At 55.4% G+C, this 21,262-nt stretch overlaps 1 protein-coding gene across 5 annotated transcripts in view; it reads left to right on the top strand.

The window, feature by feature from the left end:
• Nucleotides 1-18,557, top strand: part of ACOX3 (acyl-CoA oxidase 3, pristanoyl) — a 64,496-nt gene extending 45,939 nt beyond the window's left edge. For 2 of the 5 annotated variants that reach the window (XM_023206832.1, XM_023206833.1), the window contains exons 14-17: nucleotides 1,626-1,741; nucleotides 8,000-8,174; nucleotides 9,534-9,601; nucleotides 13,193-15,297. In XM_023206832.1, coding sequence (XP_023062600.1) covers nucleotides 1,626-1,741; nucleotides 8,000-8,174; nucleotides 9,534-9,601; nucleotides 13,193-13,708 — 875 coding nt within the window. In that variant the 3' untranslated portion in view covers nucleotides 13,709-15,297. Of the gene's footprint in view, nucleotides 1-1,625; nucleotides 1,742-6,973; nucleotides 7,848-7,999; nucleotides 8,175-9,533; nucleotides 9,602-13,192; nucleotides 15,298-17,765 lie in introns of those variants that run through there. The other 3 variants (XM_023206837.1, XM_023206831.2, XM_023206838.1) reach the window with 3 other exon arrangements.
• The last annotated feature ends 2,705 nt before the right edge of the window (nucleotides 18,558-21,262 follow it).

The following is a 21,262-nucleotide window of genomic DNA, read 5'->3' as shown; positions in this document are numbered from 1 at the left end:
AGGGCTCCTCCTGCCCAGGCTCCTGGCAGCTCCAGGAGTCCTTGGCTGTGGCTGCATCATGCTGGCCTTTGCCTCCTCTGTGACTTTGCCGCCTGTGCGTCTTGTAAGGACACGTGTCATTGGATTTAGAGTCCACCCTAGTCCAGGAGTCTCTGATGACCTCCCTCAATACCTCAACTTCATGACATCTGCAAAGACCCTCTTCCCAACAAAGGTCACATTCACAGCTGTGGGAGTCAGTTGGGGCCACCATTCAACGCCTCATGCCTGGCAGGACTTGGCAAGGGGAGCCTTGGCTCCCTGAAGATGCCTGTATGGAGGAAACCTCTGCCCAACGCTGCCTGCACCCCGCCTGCGGGGTCAGCGGCACCCTCCTTTCCTTCCTGCTGGGGAGCTGAGATCTCCAGCAACCCGCCTGATGTCTGAGCCTGGGGAACGGCCCGCTCTGGTTTGTGACGGGCTTCTCAGTTATGCTGTGAGGGTGAATGGACGTAACAGCCGAAAGCAGTCGGGTGTGCTGTGGCAGGAACTGCAGTGTTGGGTGTTTTCTTCCCGGTGACCTGGGCTGTGTGACATAGAAGGAAATCCCAAGGCCCCCTGAGTTCAGCCTTTGGGCTCAGACTCAGCATGGCTGGCCCCATTCTCCTGCCTGGGATCTCTGAGCAAGACCGGCTGCCAGGCAGAAGGCCGCCTGCAGCCTGGAGGCGCCTCGCGTCCGGGCGCCAGGCCCTCTGTGCCTGGGCAGGGAGTGGATGCGAGTGTGGCCTCCATGTGTGGCTGGTCCGCACCTCTCCCCTACATGCTGGCCATGTGCCTGGGCCCATGTCCTCATCAGCAGAGTAGTAGCAGTACAGCCTGGTGGGGTCTCAGGACCATACCTGGTCCATAGGGAGTACTGTGGGAGGCCAGCTCTGGCCACGCTGTAGGGGGCCCTGCAGATGTGGGCACCACTGCCGGGGGAAGGGGAGGATGAAGATGGGGGCTCCAGCTGTCCTGCCTGACACCCCACCCCGGGGCCTCCCTGTCTGCCGCATCTGCTCCCTCCTGCCCTTTTGAACCTTGGAGAGGCCCCCCAGGGTACGAGACCTCAGATACCCCCTCCCCCACGGTGTCAGTCCCCAGTTCCACAGCTCCAGCAGGCAGTGAGGTCCAAGGGCCAGGCAGGGGGAGGTGGATGGAAGCACCCCTTCCTCTCGCCACTGGGCACCACCGCCGGGCAATTGTCCTGCTGCCCATGCAGTCCTGGCCGATGCTGCGGGAACAGCACCACGCTTCACACAGACCGAGCCCGGTGCGTGCGAGAACGTGTGGCCGTCGCACTCGAGGGTCCGCTCTAGTGGCAGCACCGTGTTCCTGTGGCCTCCAGGCTGCTGGAACAGTGTAGAACTCAGGACAGCCCCAGGCTGAGCCAGGAAGTGCCTCCAGCCAGAGGGGCCCTGGGCAGGTACCGTCCCTGTGCCTCAGTTTCCCTACCTATAAAATCAGACCCACCCCATACACCTGCTCGTCACGAAGACGACGCCATACCTGCAGGATGCTGGCAGTGCCTTGTCCCTGGGGGTGAGTCGTGACAAATACTGGGTTCTCTATTGTTACTTTTTCTCCTTCTGTTTCTCGTTCCAAAGTCGCCCTGGCAGCATACAAGTGGCTGGTTTGCTACCTGCTCCGAGAGACTTATCAAAAGTTAAACCAAGAGAAAAGATCAGGAAGCAGTGACTTTGAAGCAAGGAATAACTGTCAGGTAGGTATTTGTTTTCACAATTCCCTTTTGTATTATTTGCTCTTAATTCCCCAGCCGTTGTGTCCCTGGCAGTTCAGGCCCCAGACCCCGAGGTCCCGTGACCTTGGGCAGATGACTTGATGACTTTGCTGCTTGCTCAAGTCCTCTGTAACACAGGGATGGCGGCACCTGTCTTGCTGGGCTGGGGAGGTCATGGATGTTGCATTTACCATTCCTGACGGTTCCCAGCCCGTAACCCGGAGCAGTGAAGCGCTGGGTTGTGAGAGCCTTGGATGCACAGAAGGGCAGGGACACCACTGTGGACACTCAGAGTGCTCCCTCCTGACTCACGGGAGTGACGCCAGCACCCTGCTTGGTTTTCCACAAATTGCTCTTGCCTTCCCGAGGGGCTGGGGTGGCAATGGTGAGTGGGTCGTCATTGGCCTTGGAAAGTGCTTTGGGTCTCACACCTGGACAGGGCTGTCTTTCGTGTTCTGGGAAGCCACAGGGAAAAAACAGCCTGTTATAAAACGCCCTGTCATGCCAGGAATCTGGTTACGTGTGATTCCAGCCCTGTCCCGGCTGTCTGCCCTAGAGCAGAGCCCAGCCCCTCCCCTGTCTAGGGGGCAGCTGTTGGGGGCAGTGGGGCTCCTGGATGTGTCAGTGGGTGCCTTGAGCACTCTTGGTGGAGTATGCCAACCGTAACCATAGCTATGGGGAATCTCAAGCCATGAGTGTCGTGCAGGGAGGCCATGGATACGGAGAGAGCTGCTGTCGCCCCTTCTCCCTAGTGTCAGTTCATGAGGTTATGGGTCAGCTTCAATAATGAAGCCGCTGTGGGGACCCAGGTCCACGTCTGCCTGTCTCTGGGAAGGCCTGGCACCCCACAGCCTGCTGCTGGGGGCAGCCCCGCCCCTCAGGCCAGCAGCTCTAGAACCTGCTGCACACACCTGCCCTGAGATGAGGAGAGAAGGTAGGAAGGATGGGCTCCTGCCGAGCTCAAAGAGACCCGGATTGGACCAGGCGCGGTGGCTCATGCCTGTAATCCCAGCATTTTTGGAGGCCAAGACAGGTGGATCACAAGGTCAGGAGATGGAGACCATCCTGGCTAATACAGTGAATCCGGTGTCTACTAAAAATATGAAAAACCAGCCGGGCGTGGTGGCGGGCGCCTGTAGTCCTAGCTACTCGGGAGGCTGAGACAGGAGAACTGCTTAAACCTGGGAGGCAGAGGTTGCAGTGGGCTGAGATCGCACCACTGCACTCCAGCCTTGGTGACAGAGCAAGATTCCATCTCAAAAAAAAAAAAAAGAAAAAAAGAAATCCAGATTGAATTTATAGCTGAAAAGAAGTCAGCAGGTGGCCAGGGTCAGTAAAACTCGTAGTTTAGGCCCATAGTGACCAAAAATAGGAGGCTTGAAGTGACCCTTCCAGAACAGGCTGCCTTCTGTACCCACCCTGGCTGATAACACGGCAGGTTGGGTCATTCAGAAACCAATGGATGCCTGTCAGCTTCCACCGCTCCCTCCTCTGCAGGCCACATCCTTGTGTTAAGGTGGAATAGGCTGCTGCACTGGCTCACGTCTGTAATGCCAGCACATTAGGCAGGCTGAGGCAGGAAGATCGCTTGAGCCCAGGAGGTTGAGGCTGCAGTGGGCCGCGATCACATCACTGCACTCTAGCATGGGCAACAGAACAAGACCCTGTCTCAGAAAAGAAAAAAAGAATTTTTTTAATGGAATGGAGATTCTCCAATGAGTTGTGAAATAAGACCCCCAGAGACGGAGGGCACAAAAGGACCCCGTTCCTAACAACACCTGTGTCGCTTAGAACTGCCTGGTAGGTCCTTAGCACCCCCTTCCAGCCCCGGCCTATGCTGGGGATGCGGCATGTGTGACCCCACAACACCCCAAGTGCGTGGCTCGGCTGCTGAGAAACACTCACCTTCAGCTTTTCCTTCGAGAACTTGGTAACAGAATTTCAGGGAGTCCTGCGGCAGAGGCCAAGAGGGGTCCTGGGTTCTGAGTCTGGCTGAGACGGTGACCCTGGGCCGAGCTGTGGAGCTGACAGACACCCACAGACACCAGCCACAAGGCCTTGGAGGGAAACCAGTTGCCAGGGTGGGGCTTCGTGTTCCAGACCTGTTCTGGGTCGCAGAGCTTTCGAGAGCGGGGGATGTTTGTGATAGCTGAGAGCCCTTGGGGCCTGGGCTGGATGCTAAGGGGCCCATGGGAAATGCAGCCCCTTCCCCTGCAATACGGCATGAGAAGAAAGCCTCAGCCTAGACCAGCCTTTTCAGGAAGATGGGAGCCGGAAGCTGTTAAAAAGTAAAACCATCGGATTTGGCTGCATAAAGGTTCAGCATTTCTGCATTGCAAAAGATGCTCTGAACAAAATCAGAAGCCACACAGCAGACTGGGGAAGCCCACGGCATGTCGCTGACAGAGAACACCCCTAGGAAGGAAGGAATTCCTTCAGATAGATGCCTGCCTGGTCAGAAAGCAGCCCTAGCAGCCGCTGACCTGGAGCCAGGGCCACGAGCTGCAGGTCAAAGCCATATTTCCACAGGCATCAGGCTGGGCTCGGGCACCAGCACCGTTCGTGGAGAGGGTGACGGCTGTGTCCTTTGAGAAGGTTACTGGCCATTTGTGTTAAAAGTGTGCTTACTCTTTGACCTGGTGGGGAAAATTTATTAACTTTTAAACATTTTCTGGCTCTTGCCAATAACCGCTATCTACCATTTACCCACCGTAAGCCAGGCATGCGCAGAAAGGTCTTTAAAAATGCATCTCTCATTTTTCGGCTGAGTGACACCTTCACATGTTCAACAGCCAGTAGATATAAAAGATGGGTGGTGGCGTCCCCGCACCCTGCCTTGAGCCCGGGACTAAAAGGATGGGTGGTGGCGTCCCCGCAGCCTGCCTCCAGCCTGGGAATAAAAAGGTGGGTGGTGGCGTCCCTGCAGCCTGCCTCCAGCCTGGGATCAACCCCTGTCACAAGGGGTCCAGGTTCCCTTCAGGGATTTGCACATCAGAAGGTGGACAAGGACAAGGACAAGGACATTTGTTCTCCCTGAGCCACATGCTGGATTCTGTACCTGGGTCGTTTCATGTTGTCTACTTTGGGAGTGAAGGAAGTTGAGGCCAAGCGAAATATCCAAGGTCCCCCAGCTCGCCTGTACCGGGGCCAGGATTGCACCTGGGCCAGCTGTCACAGACCCCAGCCCTTTCCCCAGGCTGCGTGGCTGCTGTCTGAATTTGGACCATTTGGGGTTTGTTTTTTTGCCTAAAGTATCCATTGCCTCTTAAAATGTACTTCAGAAATCAGAGTGTACCAGACTGAGACCCTCCCCTCTCTCCTGTGCTGAAGATTTCCTGGGTGTCTGGGTTTACTGCTGTAAAGGGACAGCTGACCATAGCTGCATCGAGCCTGAGAAGTGCCTGTCCCAATCCTAGCTGGGGACAGTTTGGCAGCTCTGGAAGGGCAGCTGAGGTGGTCCAGAAGATCCCCGTAGAGCACAGTCCAGCCCCTGCCCTGTCTGGGGGACTCCCAGATGTGTCTGTGGGTGCCGTGAGCACTCTTGGGTGGGGTGCGCCAGCCCTAACCGTAGCTATGGGGACACTTTGGCCATGGGGGAGGGACTGCACCTGAGGCATTACTGTCCCCCCGGGTCTGCAGAGTTCATACCGCGTGGGATGCTTCCTGGGCCCCAGCCCACCTTGGTTAATGTTGTGGTCGGCTCTGCTGGTTGCCATGGCAGACACTGTTTAGGGAGCCCATCCTCGGAGCCTGTGTCCCCCCGGTGACTGCTGGCCTTATGTGGACCTTTCCTGGAACAACAGCGCAGTGTCATGCGGGCAAATCCTGGGGACTGAGATGCTGTCGAGCACAATAGAGCTGCCATCGCAGGCGCTTCCTATGAGAGGGCTGCCCTGACCCCAGCAGCACCACACGGGAGACAGCACTGAGGCTTGGAGCCATGATGCCTTTTGCTCTCTTGTGCAGCTGCAGAGCCGAGTGACTCTGTTTCAAAACTCACTGGCACTCGGGATGTATTATTTGACAGCAGTAAGGTTCCAGAGGAGGCTGTCTTTCTGGCCCCCGCGGCCTGTCTGGCCTGTGCCATCGCTGTATCACGCTGTGTCACTTTCATGGAAAAACACACTGAAGCGGCGTGGCGACTGCAGGTGAGGGGGATAGTGGTGCGGGGCACGGGGCTCGGACTCTGATTCGGTTCTGAGGCCCGCCTCTCTGTGCCCGGGCCCTGCTGGGATTGGCTGGGATTGGAGTTCGCAGAGGACCCATGGCGAGAGGAGAGGCCCTTGTGGTGTGGGAGCATGTTTTGGGGTGTGGGCAGGATTCAATGGAATTGCCGCGTTCTCGTGGACGCAGGAGCAGCTTGCGGGGGTGCAGGTGCCATCGCCCGCTTGTTTCATGGAAGGTGAAAGGAGGAGGGGCTGAGGCCTGGAGCTGCAGCACCACGCCTGGCAGCTCCCCCACAGGCCTGTATTATCAGCCTCCTGCCAGAGGCCTCGGGTGGGAGCCTGAGGGCTGCCCCACCTCACTTGGCAGGGCTCTGGGAAATCTGGGTGCTAGTCCTAGCTGGGGTCTGTCATGCAGTCCCCACGGCCCCAGTGCAAGTCCAGATCCCGCCAAAACCAAGGCCCAGAGCTATAGCATGTGTGAGATCAGGAGAGGGCAGGAAGCCCCAAGGCCCCGGGCTGGCACACTCCATGCTCAGACAGCAGGGAGCAGGACAGGCCTTCCTGGCACTCTTCTGAGTGGCATACTCAAGAGTGGGATGGCCCACTCATGAGTGTGCAGGACCCAGCAGGGGTCTTGGGATGGGACCAATCAGGCTGGCACGAAGCAGAGCGGGAAAGCAGCTTCTCCCGGTTTCTGTTTTCCCGAGGCTCCTAATCCCAACAGGGCCCTGGAGGACACTGGCTTTGTGACTGGAGACCTTGCTGCCGTGTGCTTCGCCCTGCTGTGTTCTGGGAAGATTTGGGGCAGCATCACAGGCCAGGCATGCAGCCGGGTCCTCCTGCAGCAGTCGATCCCCCATAGCCTGTATTTCATCACTTGGCTGGATTTTTTTTAATTTTAAAAATGGCACCTGCTCATCCTAACAAGTCAAGCAATATATGTATTGTTTTCCTAATTTAAAATATCTGGTGAGATGATAAATGGGAGACAGGGAAAGAAAGGCTAATAAGTGAAGCTGATTATCAGCAAATGTTTTTGATATTATAGCAGATGCTGGCAAGGCTATGGAGAAAAGTGACACAGATCCACAGTTGGCGGGAACGCAGATTAGTTCAGCCACTGTGGAGGGCAGCTTGGCGATTTCTCAGAGAGCTAAGAGTTGCCCTTCTGCTCAACCCAGCGATCCCATTACTGGGTATATACCGCAAAGAAAAGCAATCATCCTGCCAGCCGGACACATGCACCTGTATGTCCATCGCAGCGCTATTCACAATAGCAAAACTGGAATCAACCCGGGTGCCCCACAGCAGTGGACTGGATAAAGAAAACGGGGTACATAGACACCACGGGATACCGTGCAGCCATCACTACCAACAGTCATGGCTTTTGCAGCAACATGGATGCAGCTGCAGGCCATTATCCTCAGCAAACTAACGCAGCAACAGAAAACCGAATGCTGCATGTTCGCACGTATAAGTGGGAGCTAAACATTGGGCACTCATGGACATAAAGATGGGAGCAGCAGAGCCTGCGGGGGACGTACAGCATGGGGAGAAAGGAGAGACGCCTGCTTTGGAGGCTTTGGAGGAGGGGTTGGCAATTCCTTTGGAGAAGCGAAGTCAATTCTGAGCTCAGGGAGGAGCTTGACCAGCCCCTTCTCCAGCTCCTCCGTGTCTTCCCGTGTGGAAGAAGCCAGGTCCTGGGCCGTCGGGGGCCTCCTGGTGGGCGCCCACACTGTAGCCGCAGAGCATCCCGAGGCCTGCCCCAGGCCCCATGTGCAATGACCGTGCCTCTCCCTGTCCCAGACGGGAGCTGAGCTGAGATTGAGGCCTTGGAGGGCGTTGGTGGAGCCAGAGCACTCCCAGCTCCATCTTCACATAGGCCTTTCCCATTGTGTTCTAGAAACATGTTTTATGCTGCACGGCGTCTGTGTGCTGCCTCACCTTATGTTACTGTCCTAGAACTTGCACGGGAATGCAGACCCGCGTTCGTGTTTCCTGAGAACTTCCTCCACCGGGAATCTGGGCGGGGCTGGGACCTTCATGGTCCTTATGGTGCCATCCTGTATTCCAGGTGTCCCACGGCCGTCCCTTGGCGCTGGCCTTCCTGGAGCTCACCGTGGTGCAGAGATTCCACGAGCACGTGCACCAGCCCTGCGTGCCGCCCTCGCTGCGGGCCGTGCTGGGGCGGCTCAGTGCTCTGTACGCCCTGTGGTCCCTGAGCCGCCATGCAGCCCTGCTCTACCGAGGTGAGGCTTCTGACTGCGGGCTTGCTGTCCACCCAGAGTCAGGGCCCCGCTGTTGTATCTAGGAAGCTGCTTCCTGCACCATTGTCCTCCTTCCACAGGACTTACTGAGCATGGCGGAGGGTGCTGTGGACAGATGGGGAGCCCACTTCCATCATGAGAGGCATATGGGGCAGAACAGCATCAGGGTGGTGCCGAGAGACCCAATTTTCCTTTCACTTGGGGTTCGGTTCAGAGAGCGCTTCCAGAAGGCCCCCTCGTGCCAGGCAGCCTGCCGGGCTCTGCAGGGAGCAGAAGCCCACCCCCTAGGTCCCATAAGGCACAGAGAGACACGAGCCAGGAGTGTCTAGACTTGGGAACCCTGGAAGACTTCCTGGAGGACGGGGTGCTGGGGCTGATTCCTGGAGGATTGGTGGGAATGGGGTAAACCAAAGTTTGTCAGCCTTTTGTTGGTTGTTGCCCCCAGCAAGTCTTTTTAGGTGGTTCTTCCCAGTGGATGGCACCCATGCATCTTTGGTACTAGGATGTACCGCGTATCCATTCATGTCCTGCGTCTCTGGGCTTGTGAAGAATAAGAATAAGATCCTCCCCACCCCAAGAGACAGTGTTTACCCCCTAGAGGGTGGTGCTGACCCCGTGAAGGCCTTGACAGTGCTCAGGTGCACCAAGGAAGGTACACGAGTGCCTGCCAGAGAGGGCGAGCACAGGGCAGCTGTGAAAAAGCTGCCTGAGAAAAACCCTAAGTGATGACACAGTTCTCTCCAGCAAAAATCGTAGCAAATGCAGATCCCACCACAGATGCGCTCCCAAACGCACAAGGCCATGGCCTTGGACCTCTTAGGGCCCCACCAGAAACCACAGCGGCTGAAGGCGACACCAAGGGCCAAGTCTCCCTGTAGCCTCTGAGTCCCTGCAGGCGCCCACCGCCCCCCTCCCCACTCCCCTGGGTGGTCCCAGGTACCCCCTCACCCCTGTGCCCCTGCCATGCACCCCTGCTTCGCTCTGCCCAGGAGCCCCTTCCTTGCTTCCTCCCAAGAGAGGAACCCGCCCAGCCTCCCGGAGCCCCAGCAGGTGTGAGCCCAGCGGCCACCCGTCACCTCCAAGCCTGGGACCTTGCCTCCCTCGTTGCCCCGGGCCAGAGACCATCAATGCCTGAGTGGGAAAAGTGGGTCAGAACTTGGCCCCTGAGCCAGCACGTTCCTCGGGTCACAGCTGGACTGGGGACAGCAATGACACGGATGTGTTCACCCAAAACAGGCCTCCTGTGTGGCCAATTTGGAAAGTGCACTCAGGGCATGTTGGCATCGGGGTTGGTTTTGAACTGAGGACCCAGCCCCCACGTGACCGAGGCTATGCTTGCAGGCGGATACTTCTCTGGTGAGCAAGCGGGAGAAGTGTTGGAGAGCGCCGTCCTGGCCCTGTGTTCCCAGGTGAGCTGTAGGTGCTGCCGTGTTCTCTACATTCTTGTTACACAACCGCCCAGGGCCGACATGCACCCCCTTAGCGTCACCCAGAGGAGCCGACGCACACCACCTTAGCATCACCCAGACTGACACGCACTCCCTTAGCATCACCCAGACTGACATGCACTCCCTCCCTTAGCGTCACCCAGAGCTGACGTGCACCCCCTTACCATCACCCAGACCGACACGCACCACCTTAGCATCACTCAGAACGACACACACCACCTTAGTGTCACCCGGAGGAGCCAACGCACACTGCCTTTGCGTCACCCAGACCGGCATGCACCACCTTAGTGTCACTCAGACCGACACGCACCGCCTTAGTGTCACCCAGAGGAGCCGACGCGCATCTCCTTAGCGTCACCCAGACCAATACGCACCACCTTAGCGTTACCCAGAACTGACACGCACCCCCTTAGCGTCACCCAGACCGACACACACCAGCTTAGCATCACCCAGACCGACACGCACCCCCTTGGCATCACTCAGACCGACAGGCACCACCTAGCGTCACCCAGACCGACACGCACCCCCTTAACGTCACCCAGACCGACACGCACCCCCTTAGCGTCACCCAGACTGACACGCACCCCCTTAGCGTCACCCAGAGCCGACACGCACTGCCTTTGCAACCCAAACATTCATGTTTGTTCGGGGTTTAGTAAAAACTGGAGGATTACAAGAAAATACGCCCACATCAGAAATTTTTGCAAAAGAAACCTGCCGGGGTATCTCCAAATCTGCACACACCAAGGCCCTCTCATACACCGTTTGCAGCTACTTTGAGAATTCTCTGAGCGTTCAGGGGACTCAGCCTCCAGTTTGTTTCCTGGCGGTGTCCTTGTTTACTATATCCTTTTACCTATGTCACCCAGGAAATCAGAGGGCCCCAACCCCACGTTCTGATCTGGCAGCTCTCTTCCATCCAGGGACAGAAGCCCCCTTGCTGTGCTGTTTAGCACGGTAGATGCTGGGTGCGGGGAAGGCGGCTGTGTGAGTGAGGGTCTCAGATTTCCTCTCATTGCACTGAATTTGAGGAGCCACTTGTGCTGGTGCTGGTGCTGGTGCTGCCGTGGCGTGCAGGGCCACTGTGTGCACGGAGATGTCACTCCACTTTTGCTGGTAGGAACCGGACCGCGTACTGCTGCATTTTAGCGCAGTGTCTCCAGTGACTGGAGACGTGGCCTTTCATCTCCCCTGTCGCTGCTTTCACACTTGATCTGGGACCAATGGGATGTCCCTGTGACTGGCTCTGAGCCTCTCTCGGGATTCACTGTATAAACCCCTTCCCTGAGCCTGCGGTTCTGGAGAACGGCGTGTCTAATTGTGGTACATGTTTGTGGCCACATTTACTCCTCTTAACATCGAACCGGCCACAGGAAGGGGTTTTCCTTGGCTCCTCCAAGAGCCAAATATTACCTGACTGGGGCAGTGTTGACCCTGTGGAGGCCTTCGGAGTATGCAGGTGAGCCAAGGAAAGCACAGGGGCAACCTTGCAGAGAGGGGGGCATAGTGGGGAGGTGTTGTTTATAAAAAGTGCCTGGGTGTGGTGACTCACGCCTATAATCCCAGCACTCTGGGAGGCCAAGGCAGGAGGATCACTTGAGGCCAGGAGTTCGAGACCAGCCTGAGCAACGTAGTGACACCTCATCTCTACAAAAAATTATTTTTTTTTCTTTTTTTTTGAGACGGAGTCTCGCTCTGTCACCCAGGCTGGAGTGCAGTGGCGCAGTCTCGGCTCACTGCAAGCTCCACCTGCCGGGTTCACGCCATTTTCTTGCCTCAGCCTCCCCAACAGCTGCAATTATAGGCGCCTGCCACCCCGCCTGGCTAATTTTTTTGTATTTTTAATAGAGATGGGGTTTCACCGTGTTAGCCAGGATGGTCTCGATCTCCTGACCTTTTGATCCACCCGCCTCGGCCTCCTAAAGTGCTGGGATTACAGGTGTGAGCCACCATGCCCGACCTACAAAAAATAATTTTAAAAAATTAGCCAGGCCTGGTGGCGCATACCTGTAGTCCCAGCTACTCAAGAGGCTGAGGTAGGGTGGCTTGAGCCCACGTGTTTGAGGCTGCAGTGAGCCGTAATTGCACCATCACACTCCAGCCTGCGCAAGAGCCAGGCCCTGTCTCAAAAAAACAGAAAAAAAGCCACAGCTGATTTCCCAGTGAGGCTATGGCCAAGGCTGGCTGACTGTTGTGTGCCACTCTGTGTGTGCCCGTCCACACCACTCTCTTGGGGAGGCCACGGTCAGCCAGGTGGAGAGGGTGCCAGCCATCTGCTAGGCCAGGGCCAGCAAACTCAGCTCAGTCCTGCTGTTCACCTGAGTGTCGTCTGCGGGTGTCTTTGTGCTTCCACGGCAGAGCAGGCAGTTGCCAGAGACCATGGCCCGCAAAGCCGGTAACATCTCCTACCTGGACCCTTACGGAACATGTTTGTTGGGCTCAGCACCTGTGCTCTGCCAAGAGCTTCTCTCCGGGAGCAGCGGCGTTTGTCTGCAGCCTCCGTGCTGAGGCATGTGGACCAGGACCAGGTGGCCACACCCTGCGGAGCACAGCGTTGAAGCGCCGAGGCGCATTCAGTTCCTCCATTGTGGCCTTTATTACTCTGTGCTGACCGATTGCCTTTGATCCATATCATTAACAGTGTCTCCCATTCCTGGGTTCCATGCAGTGTAGCCACGGCATTTCATAATATTTTGAGGAGAATTTTTTTTTTTTTTTTTTTTGAGATGGAGTCTTGCTCTGTCCCCCAGGCTGGAATGTGGTGATGCGATCTCAGTTCACTGCAAGCTCTGCCTCCTGGGTTCACGTCATTCTCCTGCCTCAGCCTCCCGAGTAGCTGGGACTACAGGCACCCGCCACCACGCCCGGCTAATTTTTTTGTATTTTTAGTAGACACGGGGTTTCACCGTGTTAGCCAGGATGGTCTCGATCTCCTGACCTCGTGATCCGCCTGCCTCGGCCTCCCAAAGTGCTGGGATTACAGGCTTGAGCCACCGCGCCTGGCCTTTTTTTTGCACTTTAAGAAAGTTCTTGAGAATCCACTCATATAAATTTCATGTGTCATATTGAAGAATAATTTGTCCAGTGGAATAGGAGAGTAATAAAACCACTGCCAACCGAGGAGGCTTCATATGCTTATGGCTTTTCCAAGTGCTCATAAATGCCTTCTCTATTACATGTTTTCTGGACATATTTTCCTTTACTGGAACAGCAGTTGCCCAGATAAGCCAAGGCTTAGAAATGAGCCTCTGGAGGCAGCTGCTAATTCACGAGCTGCAGGGTCGTCATTTTTAAGGGCCTTTTCTACCTTTTTGGGAAGAAACAAGCCCTGGAAGTCCTGAGTGAAAGCAGCATGGTGAAAACATTCCAGCACACAGCAAGGGACTCGAATCCAGGCCAGTGAAGAGATCGTGCATTGGCAGCAGAGCCGCACGTGCCGCTCAGGTTACCCGTTGCTAGTGGGTCCTAGCAAACACGGACAGGGCTGTTACCCTTTGGTCACCATGGAAATTCCCGGGAGGTGCCAAGTGTCTGGGCTTTGTTTTCCAACAGCTGAAAGACGACGCAGTTGCCCTGGTAGACGTGATCGCTCCTCCTGACTTTGTTCTGGACTCACCGATTGGCAGAGCCGACGGCGAGGTAAAGGGAGGACAGGGCCTCGCAGGGGTGCCCCAAGGGCCGATGGGCATTTCTGCGGAACTGAGATGCTCCGGTGGGTCAGGGGTCTGGTGGCTTCTGGAAAATGGTCACACTTGGGGGAGCTTCTGTGGGGAGGGCCCAGAACAAGTCGGGACGGTCTCATCCTGGTGTGTCGCCATGCTGGCTCTGTGGTTGCAGGGGGTTTGCCCATCCCCTGCCTGCCTTTTCCTCTCGAGATGGGGTGGTGGCACTGCCCGCCTGCACAGGCAGAGGTTGGAGGTCCACACACTGTGGCCTCTGCCCTCTTCCCACTCCCCACTGGCTCCCCAGTCCCAGGTCTTACCCGCATCTGACCATGCAGGCTCCTGGCCCTGCAGGCCTCTCCCCCATCCCTGTCCTGGAATCCCCAGGCCTCTCTGTCCCCTCTGACCATCCATGGCTGTCACTGGAGTTACTCGCCCCTGTCCCACTTTCCCCCAGCTGCCTCCCTGTGGCTCCCCAGCCCGCCATGTTCCATAATGATTTCTTCAAAGCAGACGGAGTCAGGCTGCTCCCCTGAGGGAGCCTCCACCAGCCTCCTTGACTCTGCCACGCCCCAGCCCCAGGCAGCCACTGCATCCCTCCAGGGCTCTTCACCCCACGCTCCCTTCCTGCCCACCAGATCCAACCTTACTGGCCTCTCCATCTGTTGTGCCAGGCCCGTGCCCACCCCAGGGCCTTGTGCCTGCTGCTCCGGCTGCCTGGAGTGCCTTGCATTCTTTCAGTATAAGCTGACTGTCGCTGCCTTGGAGTGGCCTTCTCTGGCGTCCAGCTGAGGCAGTGCCCCAGGCACTGCAGTGTGGCCCTTGCTGGCCTCATCACTGACCCTGTGTCTCCCTCCCACCTGATGATGCCCTCAAGGGGCGACGCTCACAGGTCCACTGGGTGCCCTCCAGCACCCCACTGCTTATAGGGCTGTGTCCATCTTCTGCTAGAGGGACTCAGCGTGTCAGTGCTTATGTCCCGTGCCCTGAGGTCCCCCGGCTGTGAGCCACAGAGGGGTTAACCCCATCCCTGCCCCATGGCCCCACGACTGAGTTCTTTCTGCTGAGGCATCTGCCAGCACCTGGGTCTCTGCTCAAATGGAGATTGAGCCTTAGTGGGCAGGACCCCATCCCTCAGTCCTCAGGGAATGCTGAAGTCCATGCATGAGTCCTTACTGGCTTAGCCAGGGAGGGCCCAGTGCCTGGCCTCAGCATGGCCCAGGCTACACCTGGGTTGGGCTAGGTGTGCCAAGAGGCAGGTAGTGCCAGGGGCCGGGTGAGCAGGGCAGGAGGTGAGAGTTCCCAGTAGTAGGAGGGGCAAGGATGGTCATCTCTGCGGAGGGCCTGCTGTCCCGCGTCGGGGGGCTGGCCACTGACCATCCCCTGAGCCCATACAGCCCAGGTGATCACTGCTGCTGAGAACTGAGATGCAGAGAAGCCCAGTGGGTTTCCCAGCCAGGGAGTGGCGGAGCCAGGATTTGAAGAAACTGTGCCCTGCTGTAGGGAGAGAAGACTTGCGGGGAGCCTTGGGTCCTGGGGCAGCACGTAGGAGGGGGACTTGCCCTACCGACCTCCCTGGGAGAGGCAGTCTCACCAGGAGGTAGGGGCTCACCAGGTAGACAGGCATTCGAAGAGACAGTGGAGCCAGACCCACCATGGAGGTCCCCCGAGCACACAGGACTGTCTGCCCCGTACAGGAGCAGCCTTGAGCATCCACTCGCTGCGCCTTGCTCTGCAGAGGCAGGGAACAACCTAGGAGAGGAGAGACCGTGCCCATGATGGAGGGGCCCCTCTGGCTCTGGGTTCCACAGTTAAAACCAGAGTCGACTGGAGGTGTTGCTGGCAGGATGGTTTATAAAACGTGCACTCGTGGTTGAGCGTGGTGGTTCACACCTGTAAGCCTAGCTCTTTGGAAGGCTGAGGCGGGCGGATCCCTTGAGCGCGGGAGTTTGAGACCAGCCTAGGCAACATAGCAAAACCCTGTCCATAAAAATTACAAAAACTGAGGTGAGAGGATCCCCTGAGCTTGGGGAGGTCGAGGCTGTGGTGAGCAGTGATGATCGTGCCACTGCACTCCAGCCTGGGCAATAGAGACCTCATCTCAGAGAAAAAAAAAAGAAAGTACATTTCTGTGGGGAAAAGAAAGAGATCAGCCTGTTACTGTGTCTATATAGAAGGAAGTAGACATAAGAGACTCCATTTAGTTCTGTATTTGAGATGCTGTTAATCTGTGACCCTACCCCCAACTTTGTCCTTGCTAGAGACATGTGCTGTGGTGACTTAAGGTTAAAAGGATTTTGGGCTGTGCAGAATGTGATTTGTTAAACAAGTGCCTAAAGGCTGCTTGTGGTTAAAGGTCATCACCATTCTCTTAAATCTCAAGAAAGAGAAAACATTTGTCTCCTGCCCCTCCCTGGGCAATGATACATCTCCGGGTAAAACCCATTGTGTGCTTTGTTTACTGAGCAAGGAGAAAACCCCCTTTAGGAATAAGGTGGGGCTTGCTGGAGCAATACTGCTAAAAGGTTTATGGAGATGTTTGCATATGCATCTCAAGGCACAGCATTTTCCTTTAAACTTATTCATGTTACAAGGATTTTTGTTCTTATGTCTTAGTGCTGATTTCCTCCCTACAATGATCCTATTTTCTAGCTACTCCCTTATTTTTTAGATGGTAAAGATAATTATCAATAAATACTAAGGGAACTCAGAGGCCGGTGCCAGTGTGGGTCCTCTGAAAACACAGCACTGGTCCCCTGGGCCCCGCTTTTCTTTCTCTATACTTTGTCTCTGTGTATTATTTCCTTTTCTCAAGTATCTCGTCCCACCTAAGGAGAAGCACCCACAGGTGTGGAGGGGCAGGCCACCCCTTCACATTTCTCCCAGTTGCAAGGAACTGGTGTATTAACCAGGAGCTACCGGGTAAGAAATTCACTGTAAACGAACAAACAGAGCCGTAGGGGAGTTGAGACCATCCTTAAACCAAGCCTGCTGCTCCAAACTGCGAAACCTAAGCTGGAACCTAGGCCCTGTGGAGCAGCAGCCTGGATCTGTGTCTTTGGAGCCCAGAGTAGCAGAGTGGGGAGGAGGAGTTGCTAAGTGCATTTAGCGGGTATAGGCAAAGGGGTTTCTTCTAAATAAAAGGGTCAACATAAGCTGGATGCAAAATAGACCACCTCCCAGGCTCTGGAGATGGGCTGGGCTGCCCCTTCCCACCTGCACGGGTGAAGTGTCTGCTTAGCCGCCCTTCGCCCTTTGTTTGTACAGCCTTCCTCCAAGACAGGAGCGTCTCCCCATCTTCCCAGTGAGGCTGCTTAGGCTGAGAGCAGTGAAGTCTGCACATCCCGTAGGGGAGTGCTGGCCTGGGGCAGGACAAGAGGAGCAGGGTGTGGTGGCCCAGGTCCAGGAGTCAGCCAGTAAGGGCCACCAGGCGAGGGCGTCCTGCTGCTGGTGGCCATGTGCCACCTGTGCTGCCTGGGGTGTGAGAGCAGATTTCAGAGCGGCCGTCAATGCAGCCTTGCAGAATCCTGTGGTGGCTGCAATTACTAGGAAACAGGGTGTCTACTGCCCACAATCATTTCCTTTTTTTTTTTTTTTTTGAGATAGGATCTCACTTTGTCACCCAGGCTGGGGTGCAGTGGCACGATCTCGGCCCACTGTAGCCTCAACCTCCTGGGCTCAAACAGTCCTCCCACCTCAGCCTCCCAAGTAGCTGGGACTACAGGTGAACTCCTCCATGTCCAGTTAATTTTTTGCATTTTTTTTTTTGTAAAGATGGGGTTTCTCCATGTTGCCCAGGCTGGTCTCTAGCTCCTGAGCTCAAGTGATCTGCCCTCCTTAGCCTCCCAGAGTGCTGAGATTACAGGCACAAGCCACCTCACCCAGCCGATAATTTCCAAAGAAGAGGGCGAGGGGGTGTTTTATGGTACTTTATAATTGAATTTTCCTAATTGTTTTCTACTAAAAAAAAAAGCTCATATAAATTTAAATCATTTTAAAATTTCTCTAAAAAGTGAGAGAATTTCCTTTTTGTTGTTGTTGTTGTTTGTTTGTTTGTTTTGAGATGGAGTTTCACTCTTGTTGCCCAAGCTGGAGTGCAATGGTGCAATCTTGGCTCATTGAAAACTCCGCCTCCCAGGTTCAAGTGATTCTCCTGCCTCAGCCTCCTGAGTAGCTGGGATTACAGGCATGTGCCACCACACCTGGCTAATTTTGAATTTGTTTTTAGCAGAGATGGGGTTTTTCCATGTTGGTCAGGCTGGTCTCAAACTCCTGACCTCAGGTGTTCTGCCTACCTCGGCCTCCCAAAATGCTGGGATTACGGGCATGAGCCACCGCGCCTGGCCGAATTTCCTGTGTTTTTAACAAAAACTTTGAGGAGTTGCATTTGCACGCTCAGCTGTCTAGGAATCTTTTCCTTCTTATTTCTTTGTCTTCACTTGCTGTGTACGTGTTGTTTGCAGCTCTACAAAAACCTCTGGGGCGCTGTCCTGCAGGAAAGCAAGGTGTTGGAGCGGGCGTCCTGGTGGCCAGAGTTTTCTGTGAACAAACCTGTCATAGGAAGTCTGAAATCAAAGCTGTAGTGGCACCGGCACACATTCAGCCAAGTCTAATGAAATGAAGGAAACTAATCAGATGTGGACCTCAACTTCTGATTCCAGAACACACTGGAGATTGCTGCTGCCTTCTGAGCCCGCACCTCTGCGCCTAAACTTCTGATCAACCTCACAGCCCAGGTGGACGGGAGGGAGGCGCCCGGCCGGCTGGTCTAATCTGGGATTGTGGTGATTTGCAGCGTGGAAAAGAAATGCACATGATCATGTCTGCCTGACGCGCTGTGGGTTTTTTGATCGTTAGAATTTCGCACATTCGGTTTTCAGGGTTCAGCTCCTGACTCTAAAGTAGACAGCCCATAGTCAGGGGTTTTCTGGTCAGACAACCTGTGATTTGTCTAGATTTTTTCCAGAGCTCCACTTCATTAAGAAGTCAGTGGTGCCAGTCTGGTTCTTTGTCAGCTCTCCCTCGGCTTTGTCACCTAATCAAATTATGTCACAACCTTATTAATTTGCACATAGATCATCTGAACGTCACATGGTTTAAGACTTAAGGAGGAACATCTATTTGATTACTTTCTTTTGTGGAGCTGGAAATGTCCGTCGAGGAAATGTTTTTTTAAAAAGTAATGATTTGAGTGGGCAATTCAGTCTCCAACTCCTGCCCCCCTGCCAGTTATATACAAATCACTTTATTCGTAACGTGTTTGATCTGTTTGTTCCTGCAGAGTCTGCCCAGCAAGTCCTTGCACACAGGTGGCCTGTCCCCATGGCGCTGGCCACAGCCTGTTTGCAGCAGACCGGGGCCATTGGTGCACGCCTCCCCCGGTCGCTCCTCCTCCCCGCGGGGCCGTGGGCTTGGCTGCCTTTCCCAGTGTTAGGTTCCCAGAGCAGTGCTGTCTTGGCGTCTGGGTCCTGCTTCTTAACCTCTCATCCGCTCAGGGCACGAAGGCCTTTGTCATCAGCAGCAGGGAGTTGGGTCACTCTGGTGCCCCCTGACCCCTGTGGCCACGCTCTTGTCACCACAGTTCATCAAACAGATGTGACCCAGTGTGTCTCAGGACGGTGCTGAACCAACTAGGATCAGTTCTTATTTTTCCGAATAGCCCGGAGAACTTCTGAGTGTCTGAAGGGCATGGTCCAGAATGTTTTTAACAACTGAATTTCCAGCACCGGAAACCACTTCTCAAGCTCATTTTCATGTTTAGAAAAGGGGCAGGACACCTCACCACCACGTCCCACCCCTTTGGGGCTCCAGGGGCCTCTGAGGGGTAATTAGTGGCTTCTTTGATGAGCACCTACCGCCTGCCAGCACCTTGCTGAGCACTCAGGATTCATCATCTTATGGGACCCTCAGCCAACCATGTGGGGTGAGTTGTGCCGTTAGCCGTGTCTGCAGAGGAGGAGACCGGCCCCAACAGGCTGGACACTGCCGCAGGCAGACAGCAGGAGGTGGCCGAGTGGGATCAGAAGCCATGGGACCTCCCTGGTGCCCGAGGGCCCCAGCACAGGGCTCAGACGCAATAGGTAGGCTGAGACGCTGGTGTCCGTCATCGGTTGAACCCAGGAGCACCCCCACCTGAATTCATCTTGCTCTGGTTTAGAAGCTTCCTTGGGTTTAAACAAACTCTTCATGGTTTAAGTGTGTTTTGTGTATGATACTCTTCCTGCTTTCAGAGAGAATGGGAATGAGAGAGAGTGCTCGGGGCCTTGGCGATTTCCATGGGGTGGTTCCCAGCACAAACCCAGAGAACACGTCAGTGGTGCCTGCCCGTGTCGGAGGGGCTCATTCAACACTGAGGCTGCCACCCACAGGCCTCACGGGCCCAGGGGTCCCCAGCCCCACTGCCTGGGGGTCCCAGCCGGAGAGCAGTTGGGCCTGGGTGGGCTGTCAGCCGGGGTCATGCAGATTTCCACCAGGGGTCCCCCTCACAGGACGCCTCAGACTGTGTGTGTGTGTGTGTGTGTGTGTGTGTGTGTGTGTGTGGACGGCTCCTTTGCCTAGACCTGTGGCTTTTCTAAGCGAGAGGGAACAGGCTCCAAAGTCCTCTGATGTGCCTGCAGCTAGATTCTTGGTGGTGGCCAGCCTGAGTTGGAGTCACGGTCACTCCTGCCTCACCACACTCTGGGGCAGGCCCCAGCTTCCTTGTCTCCCAAGTAACTGAGCTTTGGGCATCTCTGGAAGGGTCTTCATGTTTTGTCTTTTTTATCACTTGGGACCTTGATTTGTGGTCTAGTCCAGTCTTTGGTCTGAAACTACCTGTTTTTCTACCAGTAGGTCATAGAAGTTGTTCAAGGTCAAGGGTATGTTCAAGGTTTACAGAAATAAACACATTTGGCTTTGGTGTCAGACACGACGGGTTCTCATGCAGGAGCGCTTTGTGATGCTTGTAGCCACAAAGTCACCATGTGAGACACGACGGGTTCTTGTGCCGGAGAACTTTGCGATGCCTGTGGCCACAATGTCACCATGTGAGACACGGCGGGTTCTCGTGCCGGAGAGCTTTGTGATGCCACAGTGTCACCATGTGAGACACAACGGGTTCTCGTGTCAGAGAGCTTTGCGATGCCTGGCCACTATGTCACCGTGTCAGACATGGCGAATTCTCGTGCTGGAGAGCTTTGCGATGCCTGGCCATGATGTCACCATGTCAGACATGGCAGGTTCTTGTGCTGGAGAGCTTTGCGATGCCACGATGTCACCATGTGAGACACAACGGGTTCTCATGCCAGAGAGCTTTGCGACACCTGGCCACTATGTCACCGTGTCAGACACAATGGGTTCTTGTGCCAGAGAGCTTTGCGATGCCACAATGTCACCATGTCAGACACAAACGAGTTCTCCTGCAGAAGAGCTTTGCAATGCCTGTGGCCACAATGTCACCATGTGAGACACGACGGGTTCTCGTGCAGGAGAACTTTGCGATGCCTGTGGCCATGATGTCACCATGTGAGACACGACGGGTTCTCGTGCAGGAGAGCTTTGCGATGCCTGTGGCCACAATGTCACCATGTCAGACACGACGGGTTCTTGTACCAGAGAGCTTTGCGATGCCACAGTGTCATCATGTGAGACATGGCAGGTTCTCATGCTGGAGAGCTTTGCAACACCTGGCCACTATGTCACTGTGTCAGACACAACGGGTTCTTGTGCCAGAGAGCTTTGCGATGCTATAGTGTCACCATGTCAGACACAAACGAGTTCTCCTGCAGAAGAGCTTTGCGATGCCTGTGGCCACAATGTCACCATGTGAGACACGACGGGTTCTCATGCAGGAGAACTTTGCCATGCCTGTGGCCACGATGTCACCATGTGAGACACGACGGGTTCTTGTACCAGAGAGCTTTGCGATGCCACAGTGTCACCATGTGAGACACGGCAGGTTCTCATGCTGGAGAACTTTGCA

Source organism: Piliocolobus tephrosceles, chromosome 3 (genome assembly GCF_002776525.5).
Source record: "Piliocolobus tephrosceles isolate RC106 chromosome 3, ASM277652v3, whole genome shotgun sequence".
NCBI lineage: Eukaryota > Metazoa > Chordata > Mammalia > Primates > Cercopithecidae > Piliocolobus > Piliocolobus tephrosceles.
Note: the sequence above shows the minus strand (reverse complement) of the source record. Positions and strands in the feature narration are given on the sequence as shown.